Source organism: Pituophis catenifer, unplaced genomic scaffold (assembly GCF_029215685.1).
Source record: "Pituophis catenifer annectens isolate HBS135680 unplaced genomic scaffold, rPitCat1.0.hap2 SCAF_7, whole genome shotgun sequence".
Lineage (NCBI taxonomy): Eukaryota > Metazoa > Chordata > Lepidosauria > Squamata > Colubridae > Pituophis > Pituophis catenifer.
The window spans coordinates 78,548,446-78,573,141 of NW_027256887.1; the positions used below are offsets into that span (position 1 = coordinate 78,548,446).

Consider the following 24,696-nt stretch of genomic DNA (forward strand, 5'->3'; position numbering starts at 1 on the left):
TGTTGGACCCTTCAACCTTACGATAATATGAGGACTTTGAGATTCTGGTACTGTTCTGCTTTCCCTTTCCATCTCTCACCCAGTAGTTGTGTGGGATTCAGAGATGGCTGAGAATAAGAAAAACACACGAACGTGTCAGATAGTCAATTTCCTATTTTACTGTAAGCTTGCAGTTGCCTTGGGATTTCGGTTAAGAGACAACCCCTTCATATGTCCAAACCCTTGCATCTCACTTTTTTCCCCCCCCATGGGTGACCAGATGCAGATTTCAAGTGGCCGCAACTATGGAAGAGGTTCCACTTCCCTCCAGTCCAAGAAGACTGTCCTTCGAGGCCTGCACCCTCTGAATGGCCTTTAATGCTTTTGCGGTGCAATCGGTGGCGGTCCTACATTTGCAGTGGTTTGCAAAGAAACAGAAGGGAAGCGTTTGCACGATATAGTTCAAGAGTGTGTTGAGGTTTTCTTCCTCAGACATTTTTTCCCAGACGCGGGCAAAGATTTTCCAGCAGAGTTCCTGAAGGCAAGTGAGAGCAGACAGGACCAACTTGAGGTCTTCTAGGATGTAGCAAGCTTGGGGGACGCTCTCGTTAAATTTGGCGGAAAATTCTTCAACAGTAAAGATGAGGATCAGGTAGACAGTCCTCAGGGGAAGTGTAATGGTGTAGTACAAGGCTATTAGCCAACCTTTCCAATCCTGGAGGGTGAAAAAATAAAAAAAACATACACCAGGGATTATTAGAATTGGAAATGTCTTATAGTTAAACCATTGTTCCGTTGTCTTCAGATTTTTCTAAACTGCTCTTTAAAGCAGAGGTCTCCAACCTTGGCAACTTTTAAGACTTATGAACTTCAACTCCCAGAATTCCTCAGCCAGCAAAGCTGGGAGAGTTGAAGTCAGGGGTGAAATGTAAAATGTGTTACTACCGGTTCTGTGGGCGTGGCTTGGTGGGGGTGGTGGTAATGTGACGGTGGGTGTAGCCAACTTTTTTTTTTTAACTTTTCAAAGCATTTTTTCTCATGCTTTGAAAAGCCTCTGGCGATCAGGCAACTCAGCTGGGATCGTCAGAGAGGCTTTTTAAAAAATGCTTTGAAAAGCCTCTCTGCCGATTAGGCAACTCAGCTGGGATCGTCAGAGACTTTTCAAAGCATTTTTTTTACCACCTCTTCAGCCAAGAGGTTGCAGAAAAAAATGCTTTGAAAAGCCTCTGAGGATCCCAGCTGAGCCCCGCGATTATCAGAGGCTTTTTTTTTTTACTTTTAAAAGCATTTTTTCTCGGAAGAGGTTGTAGAAAAAATGCTTTTAAAAGTAAAAAAAAAAAAGCCTCTGATGATTGTGCGGCTCAGCTGAGCATGGTGTGGGGGGCAGGGATTTTTGCTACCAGTTCTCCGAACCACCCGCCGCCATCACTACGGGCGATCCGGTCTGAACTGGGAGCATTTCACCCCTGGTTGAAGTCCACAAGCCTTTAAGTTGCCAAGGTTGGAGATCCCTGCTTTAAAGGCTTTCCAAAATGTCAGACATGAATCATGTGGACAAAACAGGCATTTTTATCAGCACTATGGCCTCTGTTGAAAGATAGATTTTCAATGTGACATATATTGTGGCACGATTGTTGGGGTTTTTTCCCACTACAGGTAGTCCTCAACTTATGATCATTTATTTAACAACAGTTCAAAGTTACCACAAGGCGGAAAAAAGTGACTTATGGCCAGTTCTTGAGGTCATGACTACCACACTGCTCTCTGCGGTCATGGGATCATGATTTGGGCACTTGGTAACAAGCTCTTATTTGTGATGGCTGCAGCATCCTGCAGTTACGTGATCATGATTTTGTAGCAGCTTCCAACAAGTAAAATCAATAGGGGAAGCTGGATTTGCTTAATTGACCGCACTAAAAATCATAAAATCAGGACCAGTAATATGATGGTGACTTACTTAATGACTGTATTGCTTAGGGATTGAAATTCGGGTCCAATTGTGATTGTAGCATTAGGAATAGCGATAGCACTTAGATTTATATAGCGCTTCATAGTGCTTCACAGCCCCTCTCTAAGCAGAGTCAGCCTATGGCCCCCAATAATCTGGGTCCTCATTTTACCAACCTCGGAAGGATGGAAGGCTGAGTCAACCTTGAGCCGGTGAGGATCGAACTGCCGGCAGTCGGCAGAATTAGCCTGCAACGCTGCATTCTAACCACTGCGCCACCATGACGTTACCTTTTAAGTCGAGGAATACCTGTAGTTCTTACGCCTTTAACAATAGCTTAATGTATGCTAATAATTATCTTATGTTACAACCTGACAGATAATTTAACTCCCTTTTCCCAGAAATTCTTCAGCAAGTTAATGATGAGAGACCCAATCCTCTCAGTTTACCTGGGGATCCTTAACCCTCCTAGTAAGGAGTTTCTCTTAAGCCCAGTTCTAGAAAAAAAAAAATAGAAAGGAAGCTACTTTGGATCTTCCTACCTGAAGCGAACAATTCAAAAGTGAAATTATTCTTGAAACACAAGGGGGCGCTGTGCAATCATGCAGTTTTGCATAGGGGCAGGTTTTCGGAAGAAGTGCACTTATCTGCCTTTTCTGAACCAATGAAGCCAAATCTCTAGATGTTTGTCAAAAAGGGAGTTATTGGGAAAAGTAAAACAAGAGTAGCCAATAATCGTTCACACAACATTCCAAATAAAATCAATTTAGGCAGGCAAATCACACGAGTTCTATATTATCTGCTTTAAGGGAAATGTTCAAAGTTTATTCCTGAGTGATGGAGGCTCAATCTGTTTGGATGCACTTAGGCAGGATTTAGTATGCCATAACAGAGTTGGAAGGGATCTTGAAGGCCATCTAGTCCAACCCCCTGCTCATGCAGGAGACCTATACTAGGGATTCGAACTGCCGAACTGCCGACCTTTCTGATCGACAAGCTCAACATCTTAGCCACTGAGCCATTTGGGGGTTCCTTCTCTTGTTCCATTCCTGCTCACCTTAAGTTTTCTAACTTTTCTCTGCCTTAGGAGCACAATTGTCCCAGATTGGGAGGGAATAAAATCACTGGGAGACTGGCTGTTGCTTTGTCCATACAAAACAGATATATTTATTAAATTTTCATGCTGCCCATCTCCCTTACAAGGTGATGTGCCTGGCATAAGACAAATGCATCGTTTTTGCATCTTTCCAACAAATAAAGAAAACCATAATGACCGAACCTCCCTTTTTAACAACCCTGGTTGAATGCTGAAAAGTGCAAGGTTCAGTCAATGTAGTTTACAATGAAGGAGAATTAACTCATCCGGTTGTGATTCTTGATGGTGTAGCAGCCGACGACAATCTTGCAATTCTGCAAGTACAATTCTCTCCCTGACTCCTTTACAGCCTGAGGGATAGTCTCTTCTGAGACTCTTGTCCTGTCCTTTATACAACTGCAGACTATGTTGTCTCTTATCTAATTGTTCCCTTTGCAGTGTCTCTTGGCTCCGTCACACAAGGTCTTTCCCACATACCATTACAGGACTTTCCCCTTTTGCAATATGCTCCTTTTCAGTTTATGCCCTTAACTGAATGACTCAATCAAATTAATAATAGCAGTAAAATTATCTGACTAAAAAAAAATAATTCAAAAGGGGAGAAGTGCTGTTAGGGCATAACTATCTCCTTCTTTAAGACTTGTCCAGAGCACAAGATATGTGCTTAATGGATTTCTACAGCCCTGAAGGTCAACTCTGAGCCAGCGGTGAAATCCCCCCCGGTTCTATCTGGTTTGCGGAACTGGTAGCACTGGTGGCGGGAGGCTCTGCCCACCCGCCGGGACGTTATTACATCCAATTTTTTTACCATCTGTGCAGGTAAGTGGATTTCACCACTTCTCTGAGCCCGTGGTTGTGGACCTGAGCAATGACCCTTTAAGAAACTGGATAAATGGGATTAATAGCAACTTCAGCCTTTAGAAGATGTTTCTCTGTTGTTAAAGCAACTACTTTCCTTGGGTGAGGTCCAGCTAACCCTGGCTGCAAGAAATACTTCAAGGTCTGACAGAGTTGGTTGTATCTTCTTTCTCTGTGATCCTGCAGAACCATGTGTGACTTTGTCCTTCCATGAGGTTTTTGTACTTTAGATAATAACTCCCTTGACTATTGTGGTTGCAAATAGGTCAACAAATTTATCATGTCAGAAGCTGCTTGGCAGAGGCTATTACTCAAATCTATTTTAAGCAACCATGAATGGAGGCAAATATATTTGCTCATGGAAAACTAGTCACTTTTCAAAGTTAAAGAGCTACTGGAAAGGAGAGAAATGCTGACCTGGGTCTATGTAGTTGCTCCCTGTAAGGGGGTTCATAGCTCAATTGTGATAGTCCTCCATTGTATGTACGGTATTTCAGAGGTGGTCAGTTAATTTTTTCAAGGGGCTACAGGACAAACAGACTCTTGTGGAGGGCTGATCCAATGTATTTTTTGGACTATAAGACACATTGTTTTGTCTCCCAAAAGGGGGCTTCTTATAGACCGAATATTGCCAAAGCCCTGCCCACCCACTGGCCATTTTTTGGCCTCCACACACCCTGTTTTTGGACCTTTTTTCGGCCTTTTACAGGTCTTTTTTCATCCCGTTTTCGGGGCTTTTTTCAGCCTGTTTTTTAAGCTTTTTTCAGTCCGTTTTTGAACAAATGGGTCAAAAAAAGCCTCAAAAATGGGCTGAAAAAAGCTGAAAAAATGGGCCAAAAAGCTCTGAAAACAGGCCGGAAAAAGTCCTGAAAATGGGCTGAAAAAAAGGCCGAAAATGGGGTGTGCAGAGGCCAAACACTTTTTGTTGTTGTTTTCCTCTTCTAAATTTATAGTCAGGTGTGCCTTATAGTCCGAAAAAAACGGTAATCTGATTTGATGTCCCCAAACATCATCACCTCAACATCTCAGGCAGCTCCAGGCAAGGGGCAGACACTGCACAGGTGCAGAAATTCACTTTCTCTCCCCATCCTTCACCAGCCAGCAGCCGACTGAAGGAGCCAACTCTTGCTTCTTCTATTGCCCCTGTGGCACCGTTATTTACATTTGATTTCTAATTTCCCATTGGCCTCACGCAGGTTGAATAGGGACCCCCAAAAGGTATGATCCAAGATTTCAAAACAAATTAATTTCATTAAAACACTCGAACAATCTTCTATAATTTGACACTTTCTGGAGGTTCGGAATGGAGCACCCAACCTGTAGATTAGGGATCCTAGGAGTTGTAGTTCCGTATTAAAAGGGCACCAGGTTTGGGAAAACATTTATTTTTAAAAAATAAACAAGCTGTAGAATCAATTTAATCTCATTTCTAGGTTCTTGAGGAAGCCCAAATTAATTTTTCTCAGAGTGATTTTTCTTTTTAAAAACCTTTTCATTTAAAGATAAAAAATGGTGGGCAACTGGTAGGGACTGATGTTAGTTAAAATGGGGGGAAAGAAACAAGAAAATAATAAAAGCCAACAATTTTGGTCTTGTGTTTTTTTGGTTGATGTCATTGCTATGTATAAGATTGGGTCCAGATAATGTTCAATCTGGCTATAAAAAAAAAACAGTAGTTGTGTTCACATAACACATTATTCTCCTCCCAAGATTAACCTTATTCTTATTTAAAGCAGTGGCCTATATCATGCAATGTGTTAAGAGAATAGCTGAGTTCCCACATCATGGAGTTGCAAACTACCAATGCTAGTTAGCCTAATGCAATATTTCCTAACTTTGGTCACTGGCTGAGGAATTCTGGGAGTTGAAATCCATACATCTTTAAGTTATCAAGGTTAGGAAATACTGCATTTATCTATTATGGTGTGTAAATTGAGCCATACTCCATCTCTCACACTTTCTGGGAACAACCAAGATGGACTCACTGAAGGGCAAGTACCACACATTGATCCAATCATGAATATGTAGGGATGAGCCATCTCTCTCATAAATGTACACAAATGTATAATGAAGATAATTCAATGATTATTTCCATTTTGTTCAAGATTTTTTAAAAAATATATCCTGGGACATCGAGGGTCCAAAAAAATCAAGATGGCTGTCAGCTGTCACCTCACTCATGTGCTTCACAACCATTCAGTCTCCTCTGCCATGAACTCAAGGATGGGCTGGTTGGGAGATGGGATGCTTCAAGGGTAACAAAACTTCACTGTATCTCTCCGAGATGGGCTTCAAGGACAACCATCTGGGAAAGGAATGCAGCTGATACCAACCTATGCCTGAAGTGACTGTTCTGGAAGCATTGTATTTGAATTTGATTGGACATGAGGGACCCTGTCACGTGAGGCAACTAAGGGAGGGAAAAGTTAGACTTGGGGATTCCAGCATGCGATTCTCAGTTCTGGCTATGCATTACTGCAATTCATTTGACTTCTAGTAAACTATACCTTTATCAATAAATGGAATTAAGGATCGTTTTTACTCAGAGGTTCAAGCTGAGGCAGCTCTGACAATGGCTGCTTTGAGTGTACAGGACTGGATGCCATTTTGGGTTTTTTTGACCTCCCTTCCCTCATAGATTCAGGAATAGGTGCAGAAATGTGTTAAATAAATATGGAGGTGAGTGTTTTCTTCCAAGGACAGGCAAAGAAAGAATGGAGAGTGACCGAGACTTACCGAAAAGGTGTTTTCAAGGACTATTTGGAGACTCTCATTAGCATGCCTCAGATGGCACCAGGATTGCTGGGATATATAGCGTTGGAATTTATTCAAGAGAGAAAGCACGCAGGCCAAATAGCCTTTGCACTTGATCTGTGTCTGCACTTCCTGCACAGGATCCATCCCTGTCTCTTGAGAACATGTTTTCAGATCCACTGAAAGGAGGAAGGCAGTGTAAATAACAGGCTCTAAAAGTAAGAGGAAAGGATACGGGTAGTCCTCGACTTAGAACCATTCATTTAGTGACCGTTCAAAGTTACAAGAGCACTGAAAAAAGAAACCCATAACCGCTTTTCACACTTACAGACCATTGGAGTCACATTATCAAAATTTGGGTGCTTGGCAACTTGCCTACGACAGGTTGAAGCATCCTGGGGTCATTTGTAACCTTCCCAAACTGGCTTCCAACAAGCAAAGTCAATAGTAAGCCAGACTTACTTAACGACTGCATAGTTCATTTAACAATTGTAGTGATTTGCTGAACAACTGTGGCAAAAAAAAGGGGCCATAAAATGGAGGCAAAACTCACTTAACAACTGCCTAGTGTAGCAACAGAAACTTTAGGCTCAATTGTGTTCGTAAGTCGAAGACTACCTCTTTAGCAAGAACCTTACAAAACTCATCTCACCTTAGTTCTGTTGAACTCCAAGGTTAGAAGATATGCCCATGTCTCTTTGGATGGCATTTTATTTATTGTTGCCACTTTATGCCCCCTGTGTCCAAGCAGGTGTGGCAGATGTTGTGTTCACAAATAGTATGTCACACACTGGTCACGTTTGAGATAGGATAAGGCAGATCTTTTTTCCTTCCAATTTCATTCTTACATTTTCTCAATTGCTCCAGGGTAGGTCATTATTATCTACACAACAATGTGAAATCACCACTGGCAGTTCTTTAGCTGGTGTTGGCCTTCATTTGCACTGAGTTCTTCTCAAGAACCTAGGATGTTGTAATGTATCAGTGTAGTATATGTACAGATTCAAACAGCGTCGCTTTTTGTAACTGTTGAAATGTTGTCAATGTGTGGACTTTCTAAGTATTATTATTATTATTAATTGCATTTATATAGCCCAACTCTCAGAGATGCTTGGAAGCTATATGAGAAGAATGAACATCATACAAATGAAGGCAAATATTTGGATAATGTTACAAGATCCAATCTGGGTTGGTCACCGGGACCAGAGGTTTAGTTTCCTGAGCTTCTGGACTCATGATGGAGCCCATCCTCAGGGAACTTCTTCCTAGAGAGATGTTCCCTGAGAATGGTCTCCAGAACAAGCCTGAAACTCAGAAGAGTAAATCTCTGGTTCAGGTTACCGATCCACATTGGATCTTGCATGATGATCATGTCCAAATAAATAAATAAATAAATAAAAAAATAAAAAAATAAATAAATAAATAAATAAATAAATAAATAAATAAAACCAAACAAAAAAACCCAGATATTTACATCTTGTGCTTGAGAATTTCTTTTAAATCTCTCTTGGTGGCATTTTGATTGTTCTTTATTGTTAGAGCTCGCTAACAATGCCCTTTGGTGTTCCAGTTCTTCATTCTGAGGCCTCCCTGGCTACTTAGACTTGCAAAATTGAAAGGTTTGAAGGAGAGATGTCCTCTCATAATATCTTCCCTCAGAAATGATTAAGCTTGGGAAACCAGGAAACCTACCAATCACTAGAGAAGTGACTGTACTTTACAGTCAAAACATTCAGATGACTTTATATTGTTGCTCAAGTGCAAGAGCGCTTGCTTCACACATGAGCATTTCATCAAAATTCTCTCCTTTGAACTACAGTAAATGAAAGCAAATTCTCTTTCATCCAAGTGAAAATAAATGCAAGATAATTTTTCGGCAGAGTGATAACATTTGCTGTAACAACATTGTTGAGTGTTACCATCCAGCTTTTGTTTAAAAACCTTTAAAGAGTCAAAAGAAAATCCTTCTACAGCACGGGTGTCAAACTTGCGGTCTGACGTTGCTATCACGTGACGTTTCGTGACATTTTTTCCCCTTCATGGAGCTGGGGTGGGCATGGCCTGTGTGTGACGCACCCAGCCCGCGGGCCGCCAGTTTGACTCCCCTGTTCTACAGCATGTGTCCCACCTCTGAAGATCTTGTCCTGCCTAACCTTTTATCAACATTTTCTTTCAGTGGTGCTTCCTTATTGGCCCAAATCATTAACATGCAGAACAGAGGTGGTATTCAGCCGGTTCGCACCAGTTCAGGCGAATCGATAGCAGCGACTGCGGTTGGGCCCGGGCAGGCCTGCCACCCACCCGGACATAATGCCGTCCTATTTAACCACATTTTCAAGGCCGGGTGCATGTGCAGAAGGCATGAGTGAAGCGAGCGTGTGCACGCGGGGAGAACCAGTGGCAACAATATGTGAAACCCACCCCTGCTCCAGAAACATTCCAAGATATATACATTCTTAGGCTTTCTAGAGGGCACTTACTCAGGTCTTCATCACTGATGAGAAGGTAGTGATCTATAAATGCATGGGACCGGCCCAGCACGGTTTCCACACTGTTCTTGGCCATCTTTCCCACTCTTGTTCCCATCACCACAGTCATGCTGCTGCTCACAAGGGAGGCCGTGGTTTTCACACCACTCTGAACCACATCTTTGGTCATGCCGACCATCCCTGACAACTTGCGAGTCACTGCATTTTTGGCATTAGTGACTTTAGAAGTCATCAGTTCTTTTGTACCAGACACAACCTGTAGGAGACAGAAGAGAGGTCAATTTGGATTAAGCCACGGGTGTCAAACTCGCGGTGTCACGTTGCTGTCATGTGACGTATCATGATTTTTTTCCTTCATAGAGCTGGGGTGGGCATGGCCTGCATGTGACACATCCGGCCCTCGGCCGCCAATTTGACACCCCTGGATTAAGCTGTCTTTCTCACATCAGGAGATAGGACTTGCATTTAAGTGTGATTCACAGAATGACATTCACTTTTTAAAAACTGTACAGCTCCAATTCCCAGGCATCTGCTGGAGAGAGGATAAATGAAGGCAAGATGGTGGCTGTGATCTCCCAATACTGGCTGCCATTTTGATTTTTTTTAAAAAACCCTCCTTCTGTGGATGCTGTTGGTCCATTTTTCTCTTTGTGCAGCAAAGGGGAGAGACAAAGCTGCCCAGAAGATGACATTTTGGAACCTATAGCTTAATATGCAAAGATGGGAGCAAATATCCCAGTTTTATTTATTTCAAATCCCCATCCCCTTCTACACAAAATATAAAAGGAAGGGGATTGTTTTTTTCTTTACAATTGGTTACCTTCTCTCTGACTCTCTTAAAAAAATCTTTCAAACTTTTTTAAAAAAAATATTTCAAGGGATTTTTTTTTATGTTTCTTCTGCATACTTCCCAAAGGTTTAGTGTAAATTGGCAAGGTAGACAGACAGACAGACATTTTAAATCTTGCACCAGTTATTGTCTCAGCCAGCCTACCTCCTGAGTGAAGAAAGCTGAACTATATATGCAATAATACTTTTCTTTAAAAGCAGGCAGGTAACAAAGAAAGTGTGTAGCTCAGCAAAGCATAGAATCACTTCTACCATGTCTCTGCCGTTTCTGGTTCATGCAATGATTCTGGCTGTAATTTGCTCTGAACAAATAAAGGATCTGAATGTAAATAATCTCCATTGAACTAGTGTTAAATACTAGGCTTCACCTACTGTTATTTGAAATGGTGTTTACAGAAACGCAAGATATTATCTAAAGTAGCCTTCCATACTCTTCTGCTGTCCAATATGCTGAAATAGAGCACACCTGGAAGACACAGGCATCTGATTGTGGAAGGCTAATATAATGTTTTTTCATTCATTCATTCACATACATACATACATATATACATTCATATACATACATACATACTATACATACTATACATACATACATACATACATACATACATACATACACATACATACATACATACATACATACATACAGTGGTGGTATTCAGCCGGTTTGGGCTGGTTTGGGCGAACCGGTAGGTTCGACCTGCGCTACGCCATCCTATTTAGCCACGTTTTCTAAGCTGCGTGCATGAGTGCAAGCCACGCACGAGAGCAAAGTGCGTGCGTGGAAAGCCATACACACTCACATTTTCGGTGCATGGCTGAACCGGTGGTAAAATTATGTGAATCCCACCTCTGCATACATACATACATACATACATACATACATACATACATACATACATACATGGTACATATGGACCACCTGGCTCCAAAATAACTCCGAGCTATCACTTAGCATGACATACTAAAGCTAGGATTGGGCCAAGATTGATTTATGCTTTCTTCCTTCATACCAAGATACTTTCAGGGTTTTTTTAAAAACTAAAGAAGCTACCTGATCAGCCCTTTGTTGAAGAATTGGCACCTTCTGTTCCACTGTGTCTAGGCCACGACATACGTATTTGTTTGCTGTTGCAACTAATGAAAGACAAGGAAAAGGAAGGGATTTGCAGTCACTTTTAGGCTCATTATAATATTTAGGATTTGGGATTTTTATGGTTGAGGAGCAAAATCACAAGATAGTTTCATACCTTAATTATAATCACTATTTTGCAAAACGTAAGAATTGAGTTCACATTACACAAAATCATAAAGTGGCTTCCTTGAATGTGTTTTGTCTCATTGTGGGAATTCAGCCATTGGTTGAAAGAAGTCACACATACAAAAATTTTGTTACAAACCCGTAAGAATAACTTTAAGCACACTGCAGGATCTCCAGGGGTTCACTGATTTTCTAAGGGAGGAGCCACAACTAAGAACACTCTGACCAGCTACGTAATTTTTAAAAAATTCCTGGACTAGATTTTTAAAAATAATTTAGATTCAGAATTATACATAAGAACAGAAGTCAGTACTGGTAGTCCTTGACTTACCACCACAACGGAGACCAAAAGTTCTGTTGCTAAGTGAGACAGTTGTCCATCACCTTTTAGCTTTCCCTTGTAATAAAATAATAAACTGATTTTGGATTCTGGAATGATGTCAACTAACCTGCCTGTTAAATGAGATTTATATTTATAGAGGAGACTACATATCCCATAGTTTCAACAGGGAAACTGAACATTCTAGACCTAGGGGTGTCAAAGGTCAAGGCCCATGGGTCGGATCCAGCCTGTGGGGTGCTTAGATCTGGCCTGCAGGGCCACCCTGAAAATAGTGAAGGACCGGCCTGCTGTGCCTCTGCCAATGAAAATGGAGCTTGAGAGGGCCGTGCAGTCCTCCCGGGCTCCATTTTCGCTGGCAGAGAGCTGGAGGAGGATCCACCCCGGTCACCACAGGTGCCCCTGACATGAGTGAACTTGAGCTGGCTATGCCCACCCTGGCCACGCCCCCACCTCCTGAGATCAAACACAACTCTGTTTGCTCCCTGAGGGGTGCAGGAGGCTGAGTGCTGCCTGTCACACTCCGTGGCCACGCCCACCATGGCCACGTCCACCCAGCCGATCATTAGGGCAGAGAACCAGTTATTAAATTATTTGAATCACACCACTGATTTTAACATATGGAATTATTAACAGCTCCCTCACTGAAAACTCTCACTGAACTGATGATGGACCTGCTGACAGCTCATATTCAACTGAGTGACTGAGAATGGTGAATTGTAGAACTAAACAGAAGTCTGAGTGCACATAGAGGAAAAACAGAAATGAGCAGACATCCGTAACAGTGTGACCTGAAGGTAGTGGAGTTACTCTGAGAGAGGCCCAACCACTGAGGACGTCTTGACCGAGGGCACTGAAAACCTGCAACGATCAAGGAACTAACTCTTGCAGGATCATAATTGTTCCAAGCAAGGCAATTTGTATCACACATCATGCTGTGTGCCCATCATGTATCCGTTTCGATCCAAAGATGAATGAAGAGGGATTAGAAATAACAAGCAAAATCCAAATGTTTTCCACCTTGTTTTTGAATCTGTTTATTATTTGTAAAGTTGAAATGTCTGACTAGGATTATTACCTCTTTCTTTAAGATAACTATTTCCCAACACACTGCTAGATCTTTAAGAAAATCACTTTAATTTACACGTTAACATGAAGGTTAGAATACAATTATCCTTCGAACTACATACTGAGAGACATTTTATGATGCAATTGTCTGCTACACAATGGCATACAAAATGGCATATTATCACAAAGTTGTTTACAGATATGGATACATAGAGAACATTGCAGAAGGGGAAGCAAACATTCTAATGTTTTCTAAAAACAATTGTTATGGATGTTGAAGCAGATTTAAGACTGAATGCTCACAAAACATAATGTTTTATTTGATAAAGACTCAACGTAGTTCTTCAGTCAATCACAGATGGAGAATTTTCATTGGGTCACAGCCTTGAGACCACATTGCCAAGAGAGAAAGTTTTTGAAAAGTGTACATTGGGTGAGGGAATTCAAAAATTAAATTAATTATTAGTACTTTTAATCACATCCTTTATAAAACAGTTATATAAGAAAGAGTGACCAAGCATGAAGCCTTATGAAAGATTTTTCTGTGCAAATGGAAACATCTTGAACTTTTTGGTTTCGCTTTGTAAGAAAGTTCCCATTTAAAGGGGAAAAAAATAGGAAGGAAAATGTTGTAATTCTGTGGAAAAATGTATACTAATTACTGGTTCTTCCTCTCTTCAATAAAGTAATTGGCTTAATAAATATATGTAGCTAAATTGTAAAAAAAAGATGAAGAATATCTTTCTGGTATCCTTTATAACTTGCCCAGTTACTGCCTGGCTCCTGATTTGAAGCTGCAAATCTTAAAAATTGCCAGTTGATTCTAGTTAATCCAGAACTAAATTCTCTGCATAAATGCCAAAGGAGCTTAACTGATTATAATGTTGAAAGCAAGATCTTTGGACAAAGAAGGATTTGTGGTTGAATTGTTTGGCAACTGTTTTACATTGTGAATTTGAACTAAAGCAAAGATAGGCATCAAAAATCCAAATGTTCTATAGTTTCATTTTAATCTTGGCCATAAGGCCCTCATAAGGGGATTTTACACTTGTACATACGTGTTCAAAAGAACAGGAATGGGCTCAAAATAGCTAAGGCAAGCTTTGAAGAACCACTGATACCTCAAATCTCTGAGTAATGGATTCCTGGAAAATCTGAGGTTTACACAAGATGAATCTTTAAAGTAAAGTAAGAAATTTTGCCTCATTCAACTTTCTTAGTAAGCCAGCTATTGTTTCTAGAGGAATTTTACACAATGAATTTTATTGTAGAGCTACACTGTTGGACATGCCTTGAAAATGATTTGGAAGACGGGCTTTAGAGCTCACGTGAGCACAGAACCTCCCTGTGGTTGATTAAAGCAGCTCAGTATTTTGTAATCTTCTATGCAGATATGAAGAACAATACTGCTGCTTTAAAGAACCCACTCATTGAAGTTAACTCTTAATTCCAGGCACTTCTTTTTTTAGATTCATGTGGATGCCAGAAAAGAAGTTGCGTTTCTTTAATAAAATCATTTTTAAGGCATGCATGGCCCTACTCTATCGGTTAACTCTGAGGAAAGACTATGTTGAAATAATGGTTCCCCACATCATCAGTGGTGGGTTGCCCCCAGTTCAGACCGATTCACAAGAACCGGTAGTAAAACCAGCGGGAGGCCCCGCCCACCACCCCAGATGTTGTCATCAGTGATCTGTGCATGCGCAAAAGCTTCTGTGCATGCACAGAACCAAGGTGTGCGCGCAAGTGAAGCGAGAGCATACGATCCTGTTGCAAACTGGTAGTAAAAGTAAGTAGAACCTACCCCTGCACATCATGTATATTCCGAAGAAAATATGCCAAATTTATAGATTATTCTAACAATGATGTTTGGATTTGGATAAGGAATCTTTAGGTTATTTTGTAAATTATCGGGCGGTGAAGCATACTAAGTTTGTTTGTCTCCTTGCCCCTTCCCACAGATACAGGACAATAGAGCAGAAATGCTCCCAGCTATTCTACAGAGCTTCAGATCTAAAACAATCCCATTTCATCTGGGAGATTTAAGGGATGAACCTGGAATCTTATATAGTAGATTTGGCAGGCCTCTTCTGCTGTGGCTCCCACCTTATGGAATATTCTTTACCCTGAACTAGTTTCTTCTCTTCTAAATTTTTGAAGGTCCCTCAAGACCTGGTTATGTTACCAGGACTGGAGACCCAGGGAATTGGTGAAATATTGAGATGTCTCCAGTGTAATAAATACCTACTCTTTGCCTATTTTTAAAAACTTTTCTTTTTTGCTTTTGTCTTTTATCATCTTTACGGTTTTAATAATTATTGTTTTTTTGCTTTGTGGTACACTGCCTAGAATCCCTTGTTGGTGAGATGGGCAGCCACAGAAAAATAAATATACAAATAAGTAAATTTTGCTCTCTTCTGTGACCGTCCAGAAGACACAGCTGGATATTACAGTTTGAACTCTACCTGAAACTCTTCTTACCTTCTGTAGATCTCTTTGTAGAAGAAGGTCAGGATGGCTGCCATTCAGAAGCAACATTTGGTGATTTGATTCATGCCACCAGAGGTTTTTTTAAAAAAATAGCAGGAGGAGGACAATTTCTTTACCCAAAGCTTCAAGGCAAGATGCCAGGAAATTTATTAACCATTTTGTTTTGGTACATCAGTTAAATCTACTGGCAGTTTTATGATATTCCAGAGTGTCTACATCTTATAATCACTCTATATGCAGGGAGGGGTGTTTTGACTTTTATGACGAATCATTGGCTGACTTGACGAAAAATTATCCCTTTCCATTCTTCAATCAATTCCAAAGCACTGCATTTCATACCCAATAGAAATGCCAATTTTTCTGTGATTATTTTACTCACGTTGAGGTTCAAGACTGTTCAGAAGTGGTTGTGCCCGGCTAACAGCAGCACCTGTGAGAGTTTTCACACCTTTCTCTGCCCCATTGCACACTGTCTGAAGGTAGGAGTTTTTTCGCTTAATGGAGGTGTAGTTTGAAGAAACCAAGTCACAGACGGAGCAAACCAAAGGCAGACTGCTGACTCTCTTCAAGATATTCTGATATTGAAAACCAAGAGAAACCACATCACTGATGCACTCCTGATTGATTAAGAAGCAATGTTGACAAATGGAATAAAAGGCATGGCATTTTCCTTATTGGGGCATCGTAGTGGCTCAGTGGTTAAGATGCTGGGCTTGTTGGCTGGAAAGCCGGCAGCCTCGGTTAGAGACCTGAGGGCCATGTGACGGAGTGAGCCCCCATCCTTGCTCCAGCTTCTGCCAACCTAGCAGTTCGAAAACATGCAAAGGCGAGTAGATAAATAGGTACCACTCCGGTGGGAAGCTAATAGTGCTCCGTGACATCATACTGGCCACATGACCACAGAAATGTCTTTGGATGGCACTGGCTCAATGGCCTAGAAATAGAGATGAGCATTTCCCCCTATAGTCAGCAACGACTAGCGGAGTAAAATCTGCAGGGAGTCTTTTACCTTTTCATCATTTTTCTTATTAAATCCCTCAGCCACAGGAATTGTGTTTTGTCTTTAAGACTAGACTAGACTAGACTAGACTAGACTAGACTAGACTAGACTAGACTAGACTAGACTAGACTAGACTAGAATAGAATAGAATAGAATAGAATAGAATAGAATAGAATAGAATTCTTTATTGGCCAAGTGTGATTAGACACACAAGGAATTTGTTTCCGATGCGTAAGCTCTCAATGTACATACAACAATAATGATAGATCAGGAATAAATGTCTAGCTAATGTACATTTGTTTCCATAGAAAAAAATAACAGATCCAGAATGTGGGCCTGTGTTACTGACCAAAACAGAGATAGAAGTATGTGATATATTCTGGGATATTTTTTAAATGCATAAATCACATTGATTTCCTCTAGATTGGTCTCAATCTTCTAAGAAATTAAAAATTATCCCGTATTTAACATACATAGGGTTTTTGGACACGGGTTTGTGGGGAAATAAATAAAATAAAATCCTTATAAGTTATGATATGCATTAATTTCACATCATAGGGATTGCTTCTAAATCTCTGATAATCTTTCCTTCGTTTGTTTTTTTAAAAAAAGATGGAGTGCCTATGCCAGCGGTGTCAAACTTGCGACGACACGTCATCATGTGATGTATCGCAACTTTATTCCCCTTCGCTAAAATGGAGGTGGGCGTGGTCAGTGCGTGATGCATCCGGTCCGTGGGTCGCAAGTTTGACACCCCTGTCCTATGCAATCCACTGAGTGTTTAAAAAAATTAGTAAAGTCTGCGTGGCCTCAATCAGATTCTTGTTGAGTACCTGCCATATCGCCCTATAATTTTTTAAAGAAATGTAGCTGTGCGCTCTATTCTTCCAGCACCCTTTCTTTCCTGTCATTTTTCTTAAATCTCTTTGCAACACATGATAACAATTTGAATGAAATGAAAGAAGATGTAAGGTCAAACTTCCTTTCCTTGGACTGTGTTGGAAACATCTCACAACTCAAAAAACAAAACAAAAACAAAATATAACTTCTGTCCTTGACAAGAAAGAGCTACCTCCTCTTCAAGGCTTTCGTCAGAGGTCTCCGAAGACATGATATTTTGGTCTGGTTTCATGGAAGACATGGTGGGTTCTCTGGCCACTAGAAAGGAAGATAAAAGAGTTACCTAAAATGAGAAGTAAGGAGCATATAATAGCAGTCAATTGATCCAAAGGCAGAAGACAAATGTCACCTTCTCAGTCTAATGACGAAAAATCCATCCATACATTGCCACTCAAACTATGAAACTTACTGGCTAACTTTGAGGTGTTTGCTACAAGTCATCCTGAACCAACTTAGGGGCTGTTCTGAATGGGGAAAGAATAAGAAAACTAAGTACACTGAATTGAGTCTCTTGGAGGAATAGTGAGACATAAATGTAGCAAATTAATCAATAAGGGGAAAAAAAATATTCCAATAGCTATGCCTTTTCATTGATGGAATTTCTTCCATAGTTGAAAATAAAACATTTCTGGCACTGCTGAAGAAATATCTACAGTACTATCCTGAATATTAGGAAGTGCGATGAGGCTTTTAGAAAAAATATCCTCTAAGTCAGCTGTCCCAACCTTTTGGGCATTAGGGACCGGTTCTGTGGAAAACAATTTCTCCACAGATCGTGTGTGTGTGTGTGTGTGTGTGTGTGTGTGTGTGTGTGTGTGTGTGTGAGAGAGAGAGAGAGAGAGAGAGAGAGAGAGAGAGAGAGAGAGAGAGAGAGAGAGAGAGAGAGAGAGAGAGAGAGAGAGAGAGAGAGAGAGATATGGATGGTAGATGTGGTTTCACATGCTGCCTAGATCCCGCCCATGCACAGATGAAGCTTTGCTGGCTTCTGTGACCCAGTTCCTAATGGGCCACAGCCCGGCACTGGTCTACAGCTCGGGGGTTGGGGACCTCTGCTCTAAGTGACCCTTTGTGGGTCTGGAGACTAAAACATATGAAGAACAGTTGCAGGAACTGGGTATGTCTAGCTTAATGAAAAGAAGGACTAGAGGAGACATGATAGCAGTGTTCCAATATCTCAGGGGCTGCTACAAAGAAAGGGAGTCAAGCTATTCTCCAAAGCACCTGAGGGCGGCACAAGAAGCAATGAATGGAAACTAATCAAGGAGAGAAGCAACTTAGAACTAAGGAGAAATTTCCTGACAGTTAGAACAATTAATCAATGGAACAACTTGCCTCCAGAAGTTGTGAATGCTCCAACACTGGAAGTTTTAAAGAAGATGTTGGATAACCATTTCTCTGAAGTGGTGTAGGGTTTTCTGCCTAAGCAGGGGGTTGGACTAGAAGACCTCCAAGGTCCTTTCCAACTCTGTTATTCTACTCTATTCTATTTGTAGGAGAAGAGAAGGCAGAGCTGGGTGACAAAGTTAAATGGATTGATATCAGGTGCAAGAATCATGAGGCTGCAGCAGGGAAGATCTATTCAAGCCTATTTATACACAAGACTCTGGTCAATACTGTATTGGTGCCAGATAAGGGATTGGACTTTGAGTTCTTATGGGAACTCAAGGACTCTACATTGAGAATGCCCCTTCCCATCTCTGCCTGCTCCTGCACCCTTTTTGATGTTAGTGGGTTTGCTTGCCAAGGTGAGAGACCCAGAAATCCATTTCAGTTTCCCACAATGGAGTAGCATAGCGTTCCAGAACCAGCAATGTTTAAACTCAACAATGAAGCTCTTACTCCCCAGTCTAGAACTGGGAGGACTTTGAATTACTCCAATAACCTTAACCATCACACTTAACAACTCACAGTGTTAACATTTTGGAATGTTCCCCATTGGTGAGGGCTTTATTGGTTCTCAGGATGATACGTCCCGTGACATGTTTCCAAACTTTATCCCCAGAGTGTACTAGGCTGGGTTGAAGCAATACAATACTATTTTGTCATGTCACTAACCAGTGTCAGATGGTGAAAACCACCAATAGGACAAGCTATGGAATTTCCATTGTTTCTTCAGTATGATAAGCACTCATGCAGGACATGTTTTCAACCAATCAGACTGCATATGTAAATTGATATTATGATTTCTTCCCCCATTGGTTTTCAGCAGAAGTTCAGTCTATAAGCTGATGCCCATTATTTGGGAAATGAATCTCTCTATGAGCTTACTTTAACTGAACATGCATAAAATCAGGTCTTGAAAGCCATAAAATCTTGACTCTCTTAAAGAAAATTTACAGTTAGCCTTTCAAGGCAATGACTGCCGGATGAACAGTTTTAGTAGCTCTAAACACTGATGGCCAACATGCTTGGTACATTTCTCTATGTCAAATCTGTAATCACCATTTTAAGAAAGATGTTAAAGAGCAGTTCATTATAAACCACTTTGTTCCAGGGTCACAATGGAAATATTGGTGCACCTTAGTTTCCCGATATTCTAAAGCAGGGGGTCTCCAAACTTGGCGACTTTAAGACTTGTGGACTTCAACTCCCAGAATTCCACAGCATGGCTGGTTGAGGAATTCTGGGAGTTGAAGCCCACAAGTCTTACAGTTGCCAAGTTTGGAGACCCCTGGCCTAAGGTGATACCTTGAATAGAAAGGCTCCAGTTATGTAGTTAAAAGTGGGTGATACAACCTTGTTCTGTGCAGAAGTATCTTCACATTTATAAAAATGTAAGTCGGTTTGCAAATGAGACATATTATCCAAAAGAGTTGAATTAAGAAGAGAGCCCTGGAAAACCATATCTATTCAACTGTCTTCAGAAATAATAGAATTCACGGCATGACCCAACTGAGCCGAACACAACGGGAGCAAAGTGCTTGTATGAAAAGGCTGGATTACAATTCCAAGAATTTCCACCCAGCTTAAATCTATAGAATGGTAAAGTATCTTTTTATTTGAAAGACAAGGATGTGGTGATTTCCCTTTTCTTAACTCAGGATTTAAATTTCTTGGGGGGGGGGGGGGAAATAACCTGCTGTGAGTCTTTAGCTCCAGCAACAGAACTGATATGTTTTTGTTGCACATGGCAGTAGAAACACAGCAAATACTGCTTTACACATGTTGTACATGGTATTTATGTGTACTGCTTGCAGAAATTTTGAATTGTATCCACATCTCATTTCTGTCTCTTTCTGAGTATATGAGAGGGGAATATTGTACTTAAGGTCTATAAGACACTAATATTTGCTCATCCTTGATTTATTTGATCCTGATGCTCTTCTCGTGAATTTGGGATTATTTGCATGTTTTCCTTCTGCTTTTAAAAATGTTTATAACAAAGCTATTAGATTGATTGGGAGAGAGACACTACCCCAATCTGCAGCATTCTCCAGATTGGCTAACTATCTGCATCAATCATCACAACAGGTTGAAATTGGAGGCCTAGTTAAGTTGCTGTCCCTAGTAAATCTTGTCTGATATATAAAAAAAGCTAATCAAGTTAGTCACCAAAAGATCCCAAGACTGGGAATTAAAATAGGAACATCCCAGAAGGAGGCAGTATCTAACCATGTCTATATTGTTCCTAAAAAAAAAAAAATGACATGGATATATCATCATGAGTAAAGCATGATTTCAGGGGGAGTTTACTTTTTAAAATAATAACAGTTGCAGCTTCCTAATGCAGGGAAATGTATTCTGCTCATGTTCACATTATTCTTATACCCTTTCCTGCAAAACAGGTGTAGAAAGTTAGCTCCCGCCCCCCTCCTAGAAGAATGAAATACTTTGAGAAATATTTAAAAGGCCAGAATATTATATTTCCCCTAAAAGAGAAATAAAAATCTTAAAGGACATAGAAAATCAGAGCCACCAGTTCCCTGCCCCCAACCAGATACTAAACTGAGGTCAGCTTTAGAAATGCAGATTTGGTAATCCATTCAAGACAGGATATTTTGAACAAAGGCAAAATTAGGTAGAATGGTAAGGATCAGTTCTCACTTAAGATCCAAACTAGGAAAGCCATTAAGACACAATAGGAATGGCCCAACACCCTTTCAGAACACAAGTCTGTTCATTGCATCACCCATTGCTTCAAACTTGATTCAGACAAACTGACCCCACATAGGAATCTGATTACAGCAACCAATAGAATTACATGCCCTTGCCACAGGAACAGGAAGCTCAAGGGCAAGGCCCAAGAGAGGGTATAAATAACCCGCACTCTCAACTCCATGTGGTCAGCTACCCAGAATCACATGTGCTTTGGTGGTTCTGCTTCACCATTAAACCATCTTTCCAATCAGCCGCCATGTTTCCAGTGTCTTTCTCCCCACTTGGAACTGAACCAAATGGAAATTTCTTCCCACACAGGCCAAATCATAAGCAAACTCTGGTTTAAAGGAAGCCTTGTTAATAGGAGCAACATTATATTAAGCACTTATTGACAGTGAAATGATACCTTTATAGCTCTGTCAATGCAATCTTTGCTTCTAAACCCATTGTGGTCTCTGAGAACAGTCCTTGAGTGCTAAATGATGTGCAAAATATTTCTAAGGAAAATGCCAGGTATTTTTTTTTTTTTTTGCTTGCCAAGCTTATTAAAGGTCATGAACAATGCCGTTTGCATAATTATATCATTTCAGAACTAAGAGAAGGATGAATCATCTATTTCCCACAGAGACATGAGAAAACAGCTTGATATTCACCTCAGACTCCCCCTCCCCATTAAAATGCAAGGTAATGGTGCATCTGTTCACAAGTCCATCGAGAGGATCCTGAGCATATTTCTTCATTATTGCATTCTAATGACACTGCTGACATTTGGCTACCATTTTCCCTCACTTGTTTTGAGACTCAATGGTTTACCAAATGTCCCGGAAGGGGCGAGTAATCCTGCTTGTATTAAAAACTGGCCAACAGAAGGAGACAAAACTTCCCAATGAATGGGGAATTGGCCTGTCCCTAAGTCTTGTGGAGTTCTAGCATGGCAAATCATAAAATGGCTGCAAGAAAATTACCTCAGCCAGCTAAGAAAGAGAACATTGTGAAAACAAAACAACACAGAGGGGTGTTCCAGATCACGAGCGAACTGGTAGCGACAGGTTTTGAAACCTGCCCCTGGAGCAGTTCTTATTATTTGTTCATGTAAACTAGGAATCATATTTAGGAATCAGACTTAGGATCTCAGCCTGATAACATAGAGCAGAGGTCTTCAAACTTGGCAGCTTTAAGACTTGTGGACTTCAACTCCCAGAATTCTCCAGCCAGCTATGCTATGCTGGAGAATTCTGGGAGTTGAAGTCCACAAGTCTTAAAGCTGCCAAGTTTGAAGACCTCTGACATAGAGCGTCATCCCTAAGTTATCTCAATAGGCAAATCATTTTGGAGGATGTGTGGGCACATTTGAAAGACTGAGACAAAGGGGCAACACTTGGAACTCTGATGTTGCACGTGTTTCTGTCCGCCTTGTAGAAACACAATATATTTCTGAAAACCTTGGGAATTAGGCCCAGAGGAATGTAATGTTGGGCAGGGAAGGGGGAAGAACAGTCAGAATCTCATCAATGCTGTTTACTCAGTGGTAAATATTACAATCTCCATTCAGATGTAATCCCAGGAAGATGCGTATAGTAGCTTCCTGTAGGAGTGATTTGTGGGAGTGACCTTGTTAGACTGGGCCCAAAGATGCTGCCTAGGGAATGGTTAGATAAGAGACAGCATAGTCCACAGCTGGATAATGGGCAAGGCAAGAGGCTAGAAAAGAGACCCTCCCTAATTTTTCAGGGTGTAAAGGAGACAGGGAAGAATTGTACTTCAGATTTGCAAGATGCTAGTAATGTAGTCTTATAATAAAGTAGCCTTAACATATCTGGTCTTGCTTCCTATCTGATCTACTTGTTAAGGTTGACAGTTCCAGATCAGTATTTTTCAAACTTGTTAACTTTAAGATCAGCTTAAAGAATTCCCAGAATCAGCTCCCAGAATTCCCCAGCCAGCATGAGTTGAAGTCCACAAATTTTAAAGCTGAAAAAACATTGCTGCAAACTGATTGAGATGGCCTCTTCCAGAATTACCAGTCAACAGGGCTTTGGGTTAAAAATTCAATCAATTACAATCTCGGTACATGTGGAGGCATCAGGGCTGAGGATAATTCACATATTGCTGTGACAGTTGTATCTAAGAATAAACATTTTAAAAATCCCTGGGAATATCTGCACTGACATTCGTTAATCATGCATGAGTTATGGATGTGATTCTTTGAAACATTTTTATCCATACCTCGCAAAGAAAAACCTCTAAGGCACCCAACAAATTCAAAATTATCATAATTTAGAAAAGTTAAGTAGGTAAGATGTTAAAAGCAACAACAGAATCAGAATGATTAATTTTCCAGGCCTAGCTTAGTAAAGAAGTTTTCACCACATGCCTTAAGATCAGTCAGTTGGGAATTCACAAAACATTCCACATCATCACACAAGTCAGGACACCGATTCTGGGCCATTAGCAACCACAGATGTGGAGCAGACTCATCTTAATGATGACATCACAGCTACTATATCACCTACCTGATGGGGAGCTATTGGAGAAAGCAAACTTCTCAGGGGCAATCATCATAGCAAAGGCCCTACGCAGTTTATACAACGTTGATTCTAGAAATAAAGATTACAACAAGGGAAAATCGGTTACGCAACTCCCAACTATTTTAAACCAAGGCCTTTGCATATAATTTGTACCCTTCTATAAATCTAAAAAGAACTAAGCTCTTGAGGGTTTTTTTTTTGTTGTTTTTTTTTGTTGGTCTTCTTGACTTTCTTTGGAGAAAAAATACATTGATGACAAAAACAGAAAGACACCAGATCACCTTCATTTGAAAAAAAAAAAGTTTTATTGGGCTAGAGCAGAGTGAGAACTGGGATCTAAAAGTTTGATAGTTATTAGGACAAGTCAATCTGGGCAAAATCTAGTACCCTCAAAGTAGTCAACTAATACAAGTCTTATGTTTATTTGGTGCACAAGTGAGAAAATGACTTGATTTTCTCACTGGTTAAAGCATTCCAGAAGAATTAACCTGAAGTAGAGAGCAGTCTTAATGACTGCTGTAACATTAACAGAAGGATAGAATCGAGTTCATATGAAGTGTTAGTACCACTTTATAATGCCTTGGTAAGACCGCACTTGGAATGCTGCATCCAGTTTTGGTGGCCACAAAATAAAAAAAGATGTTGAGATTTAGAGTGCAGAGAGGAGCAACAAAAATGATTAAGGACTGGAGGCTAAAAAATATTTGCGGGAACTGGGTATGTCTAGTTTCATGAAAAGAAGGAGTAGGGGTGACATGATAGCAGTGTTCCAATATCTCAGGGGCTACCACAAAGAAGAGGGGGTCAACCTATTCTCCAAAGCATCTGAAGGCAGAATAAGAAGCAATGGATACTAATCAAGGACAAAAGCAACCTAGATCTAAGGAGAAATTTCCTGACATTAAACAATTAATCAGGGGAATGGCTTGCCTTCAGAAGTTGTGGGTGCTCCACAAGGGTAGTTTTTAAGAAGAGATTGGACAACCATTTGTCTGAAATGGTATAAGATCTCTTGCTTGAACAGGAGGTTGGATTAGA

The 24,696-nt window shown here is 40.6% G+C and overlaps 1 protein-coding gene across 1 annotated transcript; it reads right to left on the reverse strand.

The window, feature by feature from the left end:
• Positions 1-268: 268 nt before the first annotated feature.
• LOC139319340 (perilipin-3-like) lies at positions 269-23,692 on the reverse strand. Its single transcript, XM_070947158.1, has 7 exons — positions 23,644-23,692; positions 17,205-17,290; positions 15,512-15,707; positions 11,028-11,110; positions 9,116-9,380; positions 6,618-6,847; positions 269-694 (listed from the first exon to the last, which is right to left on the reverse strand). Exons 1-7 carry the CDS (start codon positions 23,690-23,692, stop codon positions 269-271), a joined length of 1,335 nt encoding a protein of 444 aa, XP_070803259.1.
• Between the last annotated feature and the right edge of the window lie 1,004 nt (positions 23,693-24,696).

What these genes read in the sequence shown, in the direction of transcription:
- LOC139319340 (XM_070947158.1), bottom strand. Translation starts at nt 23,692, where the DNA reads ATGATGATTGCCCCTGAGAAGTTTGCTTTCTCCAATAGCTCCCCATCA. An exon ending in CTCCAATAGCTCCCCATCAG is followed by an intron (nt 17,291 to 23,643) that starts GTAGGTGATATA and finishes CTTCCTTTCTAG; the next exon opens with TGGCCAGAGAACCCACCATG. An exon ending in TCCTTGAAAACACCTTTTCG is followed by an intron (nt 695 to 6,617) that starts GTAAGTCTCGGT and finishes TTCACCCTCCAG; the next exon opens with GATTGGAAAGGTTGGCTAAT.